Source organism: Bombus pascuorum, chromosome 1 (assembly GCF_905332965.1).
Source record: "Bombus pascuorum chromosome 1, iyBomPasc1.1, whole genome shotgun sequence".
Classification (NCBI taxonomy): domain Eukaryota; kingdom Metazoa; phylum Arthropoda; class Insecta; order Hymenoptera; family Apidae; genus Bombus; species Bombus pascuorum.
In genome coordinates this window covers 6876705-6890213 of record NC_083488.1, presented here as the reverse complement: position 1 = coordinate 6890213, position 13509 = coordinate 6876705, and the positions used below count along the sequence as shown (strand labels likewise).

At 43.9% G+C, this 13509-nt stretch overlaps 1 protein-coding gene across 3 annotated transcripts in view; it reads left to right on the top strand.

Moving 5' to 3' along the window:
* The window catches only part of LOC132916107 (Krueppel-like factor 6), a 256545-nt gene that overhangs the window by 72427 nt on the left and 170609 nt on the right, over window positions 1-13509 (top strand). For all 3 annotated transcript variants that reach the window (XM_060975912.1, XM_060975895.1, XM_060975903.1), the window contains exon 3: window positions 7905-8070. In XM_060975912.1, the coding sequence (XP_060831895.1) occupies window positions 7905-8070 (166 nt within the window). The remainder of the gene's footprint in view (window positions 1-7904; window positions 8071-13509) is intronic.

The following is a 13509-nucleotide window of genomic DNA, read 5'->3' as shown; positions in this document are numbered from 1 at the left end:
TTTCAGTCACTGTACAAATTTCTGATACATTAAAACGATATAGTTTTCTCTTCTCATCTGGCGCCGGAACAAACGCTGGACAAAGCTCCGATCCCATTGATCTTTTTTGGTCTGCGGAGACAGCGTAGGGCCTGGTGCAATTAGCCGGATGCATCGGTCTAAACAACCGCGACGCGATTCCCTTCGGTGCAACCCCGTCGCGACTTTCACCAACACGTCGCTTCAGTCGCGGCACGTAGCCGCTCACAGATGCACTGGATCTTGCACCATCGCGTATATACGCGCGTGTACTCGCGCACACGCTCGCATGCGCCCGACACAGGCATCTTTATTGCACGGTATATTCACACTAGGCGTAATATCTCAGCGCGCGGACGGCGCGTATAATCAATGACATCTTTACGAGGAGAGCGATAAGCCGGCAAATTCCACGAGAGCAAACGCATCGTGGAAAACGACGAAACAAGGAACGGTGAAATTTTATAGAAAACTAGTGGGGTCGATCGGAAGGAACAGAAGGAAGAGAAATAGATATAGCAACGATGGTTACAACGGTGCAAAGGGATTACAAATGCAAGAAGCGTCTCCGATACCGTGTGACAAGATCGTCGTTGTTTAATTCTTTTATCGCGTGATTTTTACACTCGCGGAAGTTTCAACCGTATCGATGTTGCGATCAAAGGATTAATTCGCATGTACGTACGAACTTGTTCGACATCTCCTTCTTTCGTTTCGCCTTATCATACACGACAACGTTCTTGTATACGTCTTGGAATGGTTTCACCGTCTGTTCCCTTATTTCTACTCTCGTGGGACCGGAGATCAAGCGGCGATGATGTCACGAGGCGTGTCTCGTATCGCGAAACGTGCGCAGGATTTTTGATCTCGGTATTTTTCTCCTTTTCTGTTGTTTCCCTCGTGCCAGTGTTTCGTTTTCATGGCCCTGTTTAACATCGACCACGAACGGTCGATGTCTTGCTTCACCCGCGAGCGAACGTGAACTGCGTTTCACCTGCGACCAGGCTGTTTTCGACGGGAACACCGGGCCTCGATCGTTGAATATATTTTTAGGAATGCGGGATTAGGGCAGAAAACGATCGACCACGGCGAAGCCAATCCACGAATAAATTATTTATTAGGAACTGGCGCGGTGAAAGGTAGAAAGCGCGGTCCATCTCAGTACCTAGCAGGGAAAAAACCATACGATTTGTTGCGCAACGCCGTAGCGTGGAAGGATGAAAGTTACCACGCTGGTGGAGTCGATTTTCGCAAAAATAACGCTACGGTCGTTCCTCCGTTCGATTGGCGGCGTGTAACGACCACCGTAGAAGTTCTACGACCTCCTAATTGAATTCAATCCCGGTCGAAAAAGGCTGGAGCCACTGCTGGTTGGCCGCAGATGTCGCGGTAAAAAGCAAATTAACGTCGGAAAGAGTGATACGAAGGTGAGAAAAAGGGTTCGTTCTCGATGGAAATCGAGGACGAATGGAAACTGCGTTCGCAACGTTATGGGGACGCTCGTCCTTTCCTCGAATTAGCGCTTCCTTCACCGTGTAGTTCTCCGCTTTTATTTCGTCCGTTTCGCTTAACGAGCACCTCTCATCCCAAATAAGGGGACGAACGACCGGTGTCATAAACATTCCCGGCGCTCGAATTGAGCCGTCCGAAGTGGTTCCGTGTTCGATCGCGATTGACAGTTTCGTAAAAAGGCCCGTCCTTGCTGTAACGATACGCTGCAAGATGTATGATTCCGTTTCGAAGAACCGTGCCTCTAATTTGCTCTGCTGTCGTCGAAATGCGGGACGTGGTCGAACCATTTCGTCGGGAATTCGCGAGTAGAATTTCGGAGGAGTCCGGGTTTCTTTCTCCGTGTTTCAAGACGAACAGGATAAGTTTCGGTGTATCGATTGGGTATCAAGCTTTTTGCTTCCATATGATCGTATAACACCACTTTTAAGGAACGCATTGCACTGATTTCTTACCTACAGTTTCCGATACAAATGGTCCGTAATATTCATATGAAATACCTCGTAAATTATTTACCATTTACGTCTGCAACCATATATCAAAACTTTCATAGCAGCAAAGTAGTTTTACACAGCATCGTATAATCGCTTTTAATTACTTGCATCTATAGCTCGCGCAATTAATTACCATTGCATTTACACCTTGTTAACATTCACCGATGAATAACACTACGAAGGTAACCGAAAGTATCGGCGATCGAAGGTCAACTTGCAAGAAACTTTGCACGAATCTTATATTATCTCGTTTAATACGCTTGGGCAATTTCTTCGACAATTATATCGAATAATTCACGCGATACGAACGACGATGAGAATTCGATTGTCGATGGAGGATATAAATCGTGGCGGAGGTATAGTACGTTCGGCAGGTTGCGTGAAAGGGCCAATGCAAAAGAAGCGAAACAGGGAAGGTGGCCACGGGGCACGGCCGCTCGGTAAATAAGGATAATACCGCGTTCCAAAGGTCCGTGCACCGTGCGCCGCCGGTTAATTTGGTCAGCCTCGATTAGCCCCGTACGACTTACAGCGGCCAGCAAACTGATTTATCCGCTACTACTCGCGCGCAACGTTAATGAAGACAGTTGTGCCGTTCAGACACGTACCTGCCTGGATCACCTTTGCTCGTCTGGCTAAAAAGAAGTCGGGTTACCCTGCGTTTTGCATAATCTGCTCGACGTCAGTTTCGAGCAATCAATAATTGCGGTGCTCTTAATGCGTATGTATTAGACGTGTATGCGTTCGATCAAGTGAATAGTTGCCGAGATTGGTCACGTGCAGCGAACTACTAAGTTGGACGTTTCAAATTGAGACTTGTCGTGCTTCGTTTCTTTAAATATGAAGTTCTTCGGTTATTTGCTTGCAGGTTCATTTCTTCCGTTTTATAACAGTTACTTAACGATACATCATCGCGTGGAAAAGTAAGAGAGTTACATTAATCGTAATATCTGTACGAATCCTATTTCAGAAGATCTCATTCCAAGATATTATCACGTCTTTCTTATTTCAAAATAAGCCTGGAATTCCTTGCAAATCTGTTTTCGATGTCTTTTAAGTAATACGCGATGATACATAAAGCAGTCGTATCGTTGGAAATTATAAAGAAAATACAGAAAGTACAGTGGTATCACAATATTTTTACGTATCCTTCATCGATACCCCTTTCCTATACGCAATTATCTCGAAACCGATCTTATCACGTAACAAGTTCGGTTATATCGAACGAATGACGTTATATCGAGCAAGAAATCGAGAGAAAACGTGTTGCGACGTTCAAGGTTATGGATCGATCGCACGTTACCGTGGACAGACTAATTCGTCGTCTCAAAAATTGCTCTATAAACACCCTATCTCCGGTAATGTCTACATCGGCTGTTAACCTAATCTCGCGCGCGTCGAGCTTGCATGGCCGCGGCGCGTACGCCGAGCCGATCGTAATAAAAAGAAACCGTGTATAATATATAATGGGCCTATCTTCGTAATAACTCGTAGTTACTTCGGCCACGGTAGATCTTGCCGATAATTCCAAAGACAGCCATAAGCCGGCCGTTGTGCACATGCTCGCCTCCGATCCTCTAGGAAGGCCAGGACCCGCCGACTAATTTATTCCTCGTGCTCGACCCGAAACTCTTTGTATTTTATAGTGGCAACGTTATCCATCGATGCATCGATTTTTTCCGCGCCAACCATTTGCGGATCTCGCGTCGACGATTTTAATCTCGACTCGATCAAATTGTAGAAGGTGCACGGGAAATTCAAATGTCAAGGCTCAACAACGGTATTTTTCACGGAGAAGATGAATACGCGAATGGAAATTGGTTGAATTTAAAGTAAAACGAGACAAACGAGAAACAGATGATCGCAAATCGATCGTCTCTATCTTACGGAAATTTCGTTATTTCAGTGTTTAGAGTATGTCTGTTTCGTGAACGGAACACTAAAGAACTTAGAACGACTTTTAACTTTCTATAAGATTTAATTACTGTCTAATTGGCGACCAGCCGCTGGTTCAAGAAGAATATTCGTTTCTTCTGTCTTTCTCGTCTCTTTGACGTACACATCCACGCACATCTGACAAATGAAAGAACCCGGTATCAATTTCCCTAGACGACGGCTCATTAAAAGTTATCGATCACTGCTTGCTAACGTATTATTATATTTATTAGAGGTCATTATCCATATTAAATTTTCTTAATTACGTTTAACCGATCTAATAACGTCTTACGATAATGCGCTAGCCTATGTTCGATCTCCGCTGCTCTTTTGCATAAATTATCGCGGGGACAGCGACCGATGTAACTCCGAGCTGGCAATGAATTGATCGCCGGCCATTTTTATCACGAAACATTTGTAGTAATTAAATTAATTCCGCCGGGATTCGTTCGGTCGTGGATTGCCTAACGAATGATTGATGAACGTTATATTCTCATTACCAGTCGCTACTGTGGGAACATATGTACGTATAATATGCAGTATATAAGCTGCTACATATGTTCCTTATATATCTCGAGCGTACCAGCATCATTAAGAACAGTTTACCCGGTCTTTCATTAGTCATCGCAGATTTAATACGTCGTTTGATTTCATCCGTAGAACAGCAGGTTCGCCGTCGTTTCGTTCCTTTTTTAAAAGAGGCTCAGGTATCGTAGATTTTGTACCGAGACAAATCGCGTGAAACGGTACATGGAAAGAGAGACGGATCTCTTTGCTGAATTCTCGTTAAAACGTATTGATTTACAATTCGTTATTGCGTATGCGTCGCTGTACATCGAACGAAGATTGCTCGGGAAACGAATGTCGTAAGCTAACCGAAGCATATTGCGAAATTTAAGGATTTGCCTTCAATTTTGTCAATAAGTTCTTCATTGGCATATTAATCTTAGGTGCGTGGAATTTTCAAATTGTGCAACATGTAAATTTTCAAATTTCTTAATCTTCAAGAATTATAAAAACAAATCCGCAACTGTACCATTTGCAATTACACCGATAATCTTGTTAAACTCTTCCACCTCAGCATTACGTAGAAATGAACATTATTTGCATATCATCATTTCAATAGATTTATTATAACCGTTTGTTGGAAAATTGTAAATCGATCGTAGCCAAGTTCCTTAATTAGAACAGCGAGATTGCAAAGACAGCGCCATTTTTTTACGTCGTGATACGCATGCCACAACGATTTCATTCTCGTGGCCGAAACTACAAGCGAACCTGCTAGACCCTTGTCCCCAGTCATGAATAACAAATGCACGTAACGACGAGTTTCCTGAAAACGAGAACACTGCCATGGGCGTGTCTCGCGTGACGAGTATCTCTTTTTTGGATCGATTTGCCGGTTCATTTCGCAAGTTCTTCCTATTCCAGACACGATCCACGATTACAAACATCGAATTATTATCGTGAGCAAACTGCTGCTTATGTCAAATGTCGCGTGCGGTAGATTATTGCCGAATGTTATCGCGTTACCGAGAATGTACGAATCGATAGTTTGACTAGATGAGCAAATTGAAATAACCTGATAAGAAAAAAATTGATTCGTTGATTCGACCAACCTATTAGCTCTCTTCCTCAAATCCTTTCCCGTTTTAGCCTTAATCTTCAAGTAGTCGATCAATTTCCAATTTTAATGAATCTATTTCCAAAGTAAAGGAAATTTAAATTTTTCAGCGTCGTCGGTTATTTCGTCGATCATCGCCGAGAAGCAACGTCGCCTGGTTCTTCAATAATTTTTTACATTTCGCGAGATACGCTGGATTCTTTGTTTATTCAAACATCTTCATCTCGGTCGAGAGTACTTCTGCTTTTACTTCGCTGCATGGAATTGTAACACGAAATAAACGGACGTGAAACCAATCGAAATCTCCAACGTTCAAGATTTTCTTTCTTACGTAAAGGTACTTCGTTCCAAATCTATTTCGAAATGCCAGAAACCAATGAATATAGACCAATGGCAACCGTAGCAGCCTACATCGGAAACGTTTTATTTTCTCCTGGCATTGTCCACGATTTGTTAACCGTGCAACGTTACCACTTCATCCAGTTGTCAACCGGATTACGTTATTAGCCGTGTATCGTGTCGCACGACGCGATACCGTTCGTTCGAGGCTGTACGGAAAGGCGGGGGCGGTGGACGCTCGATTTTCATTGCCGATATATGCTCGAGCATTCCCACGTCTCGTCAAGACATTACCTGGAAACAATCGTGCTTTCTCGGTGGTCGAAACGTCTCGTCGCTGTAAATTTGATCTTCCGCCCGACTGTTTTGTGAATCCGATACCGGCACGGATCCTTCGCGCGAGTACTCGTAGAATACAAAATGCCTCTTTTTCGTTGTCGCCCGTGACGACGACTTCTTCTCTTCCATCGAAACTGGTTGTATCGAAGGGTTGAACGAAATCGATGCCAGCGTTCGATCTTTCGACGGTTCGATAATTGGGCGATTTGGGTTTTTTGCTAAGGACGGAATTGAGATTGGAGAAAAGACTTTCGTTAACGTGGATCAGACGAGTTTGTTATTAATGTGTCAAGAGAATTAGACGAGTTATTTTCTTGAACATTGAAATATCGGCGGAATTTAGATAATCATGAAAGAGGAAACCTATAACGTTGATACGTGCGTTTCAAGTGCGATTGTTGACAGTGGATTTATAGCCGTGTTTTTGTACGAATTCTGTAGAATAGGATGTCTCTCATTACTGTCGAAACTTGTTTTAAATCTTCTTTTAATCCTGATCCGAGATATTAATCCGCGGCAATAAGAATCGCAATCAGCGATCAGGACGAAAAATTCAAATGCAAGTTTGTGTCCGATGTCGTTCTCGCGTGTGGCACGGCCATAAATCTTGGCAAACGGAGGGAAATACGCAAGTTATTAAGCGCGACAGGCGAATGCCGATGATGATCTTATAATTACTCGGATTACAAAAACATAACGAAGACAAATCGACGAGTCGATTCCTTTGAAGTTATGCTTTCCCTCGAATCATCACGCTTGTAATCCAACAACTTGTTTCCACAATCTTATCTTCAATATGTTTTAAAAGCAGAGCAATCCTCGTTAACACGAGCTTACGTATAAATAATATATTCTCGCTTTTCCATGAGATTTAACGTAATTCAGGAAATCATTTGGACGCGCGAAAGTGATTTTGCCTCTCGTTCATCGCGTCCACTGATCGTTGGACGATCGAAGACGATCGAGAAAGTCAAATAACATCGGTGCTATAGACAGTGGGCAAGCTCTCGGGTCATTCGAATCTCGTGGGAACTGGTCGTGATTAGTCCACGTCAATAGCAATGCTAGTTATGCTAATTGCGCGAAAGCACTTGGGCCTGCTACCAGCATCGTGCTCTGCAGCAGATAAGCTAGGTACGAAGGTAGTACCTTTGGCTATCGATTTATCGGGCTCACTCCCTCGGAGAGGTTTCAGATCGGCCGCTCTCGATCATTGAAGCGCGATAACTTCGACCGTGGAGCGCGTGAATTTCGTTTCGGATTATAAGGCGATTCAGAAACGGGTATTTTCAACGGTATCCTATATTTTCTTTCAAACGTTTGAATATTAGATTTGAATATTTGTATTTTAATTACTAAGGAATTTTTAATCTCCTCTGATCTAAAAAGAAAGAAGAAAATAAAAAGAATATTCTTTCATTTTCACACACTCGGCGGAACAGCAAGATCGAACAAGATCTAACGCGGAACTCGTCTCGCGATACGCGTTCAGCGTAGCAGAAGTTCTAATTACACAGTCGGGTAATTCTAAATTCAGGGAATTAACATCTAGGCAGCCGTTGTTTCATTACATCGAGCCAAAGGGAAGCTCATTTTGCAAAATTGATTGTAGCGTGCATTAACGAGCCTGTTCGTTTCTGTTTCAGGCGGCGGGACCGCCGGTGCAACTGGAACCAGTGGATCTGTCCGTGAAAACTCCTGTGGTGTTGCAGGTGCCTCGGTATAGTCCAGCGGCTATAATTACCGCCGCGGCTAGAAGAATCCCTTCACCTTCGACGACGCCTACACCGCCGCCGCTCTCCATATCTACGGGTGAGTCGACGAATTTTCACAATGCACGCATACACCTATCCAACGCTAAAGAGAATTTTCGTTAATCCCAATTCAGAGTGAAAAATGCAAATATCGCAAGGGACAAATTTCTTTATGCGCATACCATTAATTCTTTCGCCGCGATAAGCCAACAAACGTCAATTCCATATTTGTCAGATCGTTTAAAATACCTGATACATTGTTAACATAGTTTTCTAAATCAGGGGGTCGATAAGCATAGTTAACGCTTAGCATAGTCCGCATTGGGCCGGGGCATTCGAGTGGCGCGTTTAAAATTCCAACGCTCGCAACACCGTAGAATTACACATTATGAAGCAAAGGCGAAGGAAAGCAACACTATCGGCTATCGCCTGTCTCTATGCGCGCGCGTGCACAGGTGCACGATCCTGTATACACCTATAATAGTATCATGGAACAGTCGTGGCTGGAAAGTGGCTGCGCTCTCGCTTATGGATAAAACCGCGGAGATCTCCGGCGATTGCGCTTGCTTTATGGGTTAATTATGTGCGATTTTTTCTACATACCGCTTGCGGACGAGCCCACCAACCCTAGCTATTCTATGGGAGATCGATTTGCTTAGCAAACCGCGTTTTACGAACGAGTCAAGGCCATACAAGCGATAGCTCGCGTCCTTGCGAACGCAACCGATTAACCGAGCTGTATTGCCACTAGGATAAGTGTCTTTGAATCGTTAGTGATACAACTCGACTACGTATAGAAAATTTCATATATTTAGACTTCACTGAATATTGTAATAAATACAAGAGTATGTGTTGAGGTTATTAGATGCGTGAACGAAGGAACGCGTGGATAAATTGCAAGGTAGAAAATATATTTTAATACAGAAGTGTAAATGCAAATAGGAATATAATTCGAGCTGGTCCAGATCCGCACACTAGCAGTGTTACCCTATGACTGAAAGACCCGAAGCCATCGTCGCCTGTCTACCGTTTATGGTCTGCCTTCGTGTCAGTCTTTTGTCTATACGTTGTCGATGGCTTCAGTGCTTGAGAAAACTGAAAAGACCAGATGTAGAGTTTCCTTAGAAGTGGTGACCACTTCAACAGTATGCAAATACTTTTTGTACGAAAGATTAATTTTAGTTAATTATTGAAAGTGACAGGATTTAGATCTTTTGCTTATTAAAAGCGTGCAGGTGTTTTCGACTCGACGAGTAAATCTTTTCCCAAATTTCATCACGGTTTCATGTAAATGTCAAATAGAGAGCAGATGTAAAATGTAACACTGTAAAAAAGAAGAGCATTTCGAGAATGTGTGGAGCAGATTGTAATACTCCTTGCGCTTAACGCGGTCGTAGAACGCGCGGAATTACCTTGTTCCTATAGCCCGTGCCCCGAAACGGTACGACGCAAAAAAAGGACTGGTTGCCGAAACGATCCTATGAGACCTTAATGGCCACCGGAGAACTAGCAGTTACTTAGCGGTAAAAAGTTGTTACGTTTGCTGGCGTAAAATAGCCACGCGATGTAGCGCGTTTAAACCGTTTGGGACCGCGAAATAGCTCGGTCGGGGGCACGGGCCACGCCTCTCCTTTATTAAGTGTATCACCAGCTACGAGAGAAAAAAGTATCGCAAGAAGGGTATAAAGGGAAAGAAGAGACAAGCGTGCAACGACGCAGCGCTCCAGTCTGCTTCTGGCTAGCATTTGGACCCGCATTCACTTCCATTTCTGGATTAATGACCACGCACACCTGCACAAAGCGGAGTCCGAATGCGATTGGGGTCGCAACCCGTAGTCCTTGCCCCGGGGCATCGTTGTCCTATAGTCACCGTGTTCGTCGCTCGAAACGCCGCGAGAATACTTCTCTGCTCGAGGAGCACCCGTTCGCTGACTGCCGATTGGCAATTTGTCCGAGCCGTGCCGCGGGTCTCGTGGGCATACATGTTTGTAACGTTCAATGGGGCACCATATGTGACTATTCTCCGAGATAAATCTGTTGGAAATTATGATGGAACAGTGGGGTTAGTATTGGCAGATCGATGTTTAGAAGAAAGAAAGCGTTTTGAGAAAATTCAGTAACGATTCGTGAATCCTATTTTGCGATTGGTACATCCTATCCTACTTATATGTAGCCATGTTGCTATACGATTTATTTTCTATGGTAGTTCTCTCTGGTAGCTTCAGGCTGATTCATCGAACAAATTCATACTGGTTTCGTGGATGAAAACGTGGATGGTTAATACATTTGCTGATACGTTACGTTCAGCATTCGGTTTCGATGATATCGAACGAAAAATTATAATAATCGAAAATCTCAGCGATCTTGAAACCTGAAGCAAGGATTTGTAAGCAAGTAGAAGCATTCGAGTCCTTAGGAAGGCACCCTCGGTTTCCTTACAGTTGATCGGTTTGCGGCCGCAGCTGCCAGCGATATAATACAAGCAGATATTGAGCATAGGCTTCGAATGTCGAGCCTCCCCTTTCCAGGTTCGACTCGAGGCCGTGTATAACGGCTCGCGTCCGTTTCCTCGCGCGTCCATAAATCGCCGCTTGGTGGCTATCGGAAAATTCCGATCGTGCGTGGATACCATATACGCGAGCAGAGCTGGCCGACCTGTTGTGGCACTCGCTGCACATTCAACAGCGGCTCGATTTCTGCGTTCAGGATGTCCGAAGGTCTGTTTACGCAACGAAAAATAAAACGCCTTGAGAATCGGCCGAGCTCATCCTCGTCGATCGAACGACGTTTTGACATCTTAGCCGGCCAAGGCTTTCGTAATTTAACGATCGAAATGCAAGGATGAGTCATCGGTGTGAGAATAGTTTCTTTTCTCGCGTGGTTCAAAATCTTTGCAAGATACCGCATACTTTCGAATAGTCGGTTAAATGCCATTGTCGTCATTTTATTCTTACAATGGTTTATGGTTTATAAAGAATTGGTTGACACGTGAGAACAGAGCAGAGTAGAACTTTGTTTCTGAAAAATTGATAATTTGCTACGACACAATGTCCGCCGCATCTTCTTAAGTTATACAGTTAACGTCGTTTATTATTCCACGTACATTGATGAGTAATATAACTCGGGGCACTGTAATCCGTCTTAAACACCAGTCTAAACGTACCTTTCGTCACGCCAAGTCGAAACCACGGGAATTTTTGAAGCATAATGAACGACCAATGATCATCGCAAATTTCGAAACACCGGAACGAATCCCATCAAGAAAGCACTTCACCTGGTAGAATGATATTACGGCATACCTCGTGAACATAGTGCGAGGCCGATTAAAAATGGCAATTAATGTCCCCTATGTTCAAGTATATGCACCATGATAAATCACGCGGCCGAACGTTTCGTAAAACGACGACGGTCGAAATTGTCGAAATTCGTAGACTTGAGAAGGCGTTTCACACACTCGGTTGAAACGTTGGATTTCTACGAACGTTACCTTCGATCCTACGGCTAAATCGTAGTGCAAAAACGAGCAATTAAGGACGTACGAATACTCAAAGCAGCCATTTACCGTGTTCCTTTTCTGTGTTTCGTTGGTCGGACCCATTAACCGTCGAGAGACTTTCTAGCGTATTAGCCGGCACGATCTCGTAAAAGTTGACGAGCACATTAGCGTGGTACTGTGGCGTTGTTGCGGCCTCGTGGTCGTGGTCGCGGCTTTCATCGAGCTCCCCTTTCGACTCCCTTTTCGAAACGTTGCCCGTTATAAAGGAAACTTGTCACGCGTCACGAGGGATACGAGCACGAGCGTCCCACGGATCTAGAAGTGACGTCAGTCAGGCTGTTTGCGTACGCGAACGTCCACGGGGCGTGCAGCGATTCGGTAAAAGGGCCCCGCTGTGCGAAAGTGATTCGCCGCCGCGGTAATACTCCTCGCATATAGATACCATCCGAGTGAAATTAGAAATTTGCCGAAGGTCGTTCTTTCGTTTGTATTCCGCGACGATCGAAATTAATATGGGCCTCGGTTCGCGGGGACGCGACTACACGGGCGGTCGACCGAAGCGAGCTCGTCCATGTTTCTCGACTTTATTTAAAAATTGCAATAGCAAAATTAATACGTTTTTATGTTCTTCGATAAAACATAGAAAACGGAAATATCTTGTGAAAGAAGTTGCGTTTCGGAGTTAATAAATTTTAAAATGCGGATTAAATTTTGTTACAACGAAGAATCGTGAGTACATACAAAGATTACAGTTGTATTATAAATCTAAGTTCTATCTAAATACGAATAAGAATCTTACGAAGCGTATTTCCCTAATATTATAGACACTTGGACGAACCTCGCGCCACAGCGTTAAATTATCTTCACGTACAGTGGTGGCGCGGAGAAGATCGGAATTCCGCGGCAATTAATATTATTAGCGTAATTGCGAGGCGTAGCCGCGCGAGATAGACACCTTTATTGTCTATTCCAGCGCATAATTAAAGAAAGTTCCTGGAAGAGACGCGTCGACTTTTCATTGAAAATTATCACGTGGATTTTGCGCGCCTCGAAAGCACAGATACATATCTGATGAAACTTTCCCGGTGAAAGTCACGGATGATTCGCTATTCCAGTTTTTCGTACTCTCGTCTACATTTTCTTCGATCTACCGTACTTCTGTATTTTTCTCCGGTTTTAACGGGGAGAAGATGACGGATAGCGTCCCGTTTTGTTGGGAGTCGGTTCGAGCCGACGCTCCCAGAGTTTGATTGTCTTTGATTAATTACTCATGCTGTTTCTCGGCCGGCGGAAGCCGACGGGTAGCAATCTAGATAATGCGTAACCGTATTAACGGTTCAGTGTAATCTTCTTATATTTAAAGAGAAAACGCCTGGAACCAACGACGCTATGTAGTTCTTTGGCTAGAATATCGCGTCGTGGCGACTCGATTTTTTCCAATATATTTCTTCTCGCGCATTTTTCCATCGTAAAAGGTAATTTTTGTGCTTTTGTTCTTTTTCTTTCCGTAAACGAAGAGTCGACGAATCTAATGTCCAACCATCGTACGTGAAGATGTGTCACAGAATAAGGAAAATCGTCGTGAAAAGTTCTTGAGAAAAGCGGAGTAATTTAATAAAATTCTAAAATTGTGTAAAAATAAAATATATCTTAATTTTCCTTGAATTTCACTCGATACCATCGAGCAGCTGCAAAATCTCAAGCTTATTATTCCGTATGTGAAATAATTATCAATGGAATAACATAGTCGCCAATCTTCTTATGCGCGTTCGCAACAGCAGGTTAACGCGATAACGGAATCGCGACGACATTTGCAACGGATCAGAAGTTAAATAAAAAGAGAGACAAGCACGTGCAGTATGCACAGTAGCAGCGTGACACCGACACTGTGTGTTGCTCCAGCAAATAGCGGCTTGTTATCATAGCTCTTCCTTATCGCGAACAGTGCGGCCGCCGCGCCGGTGGCATGTTCCGACTATCGAGATAAATCCTTGGCGAATG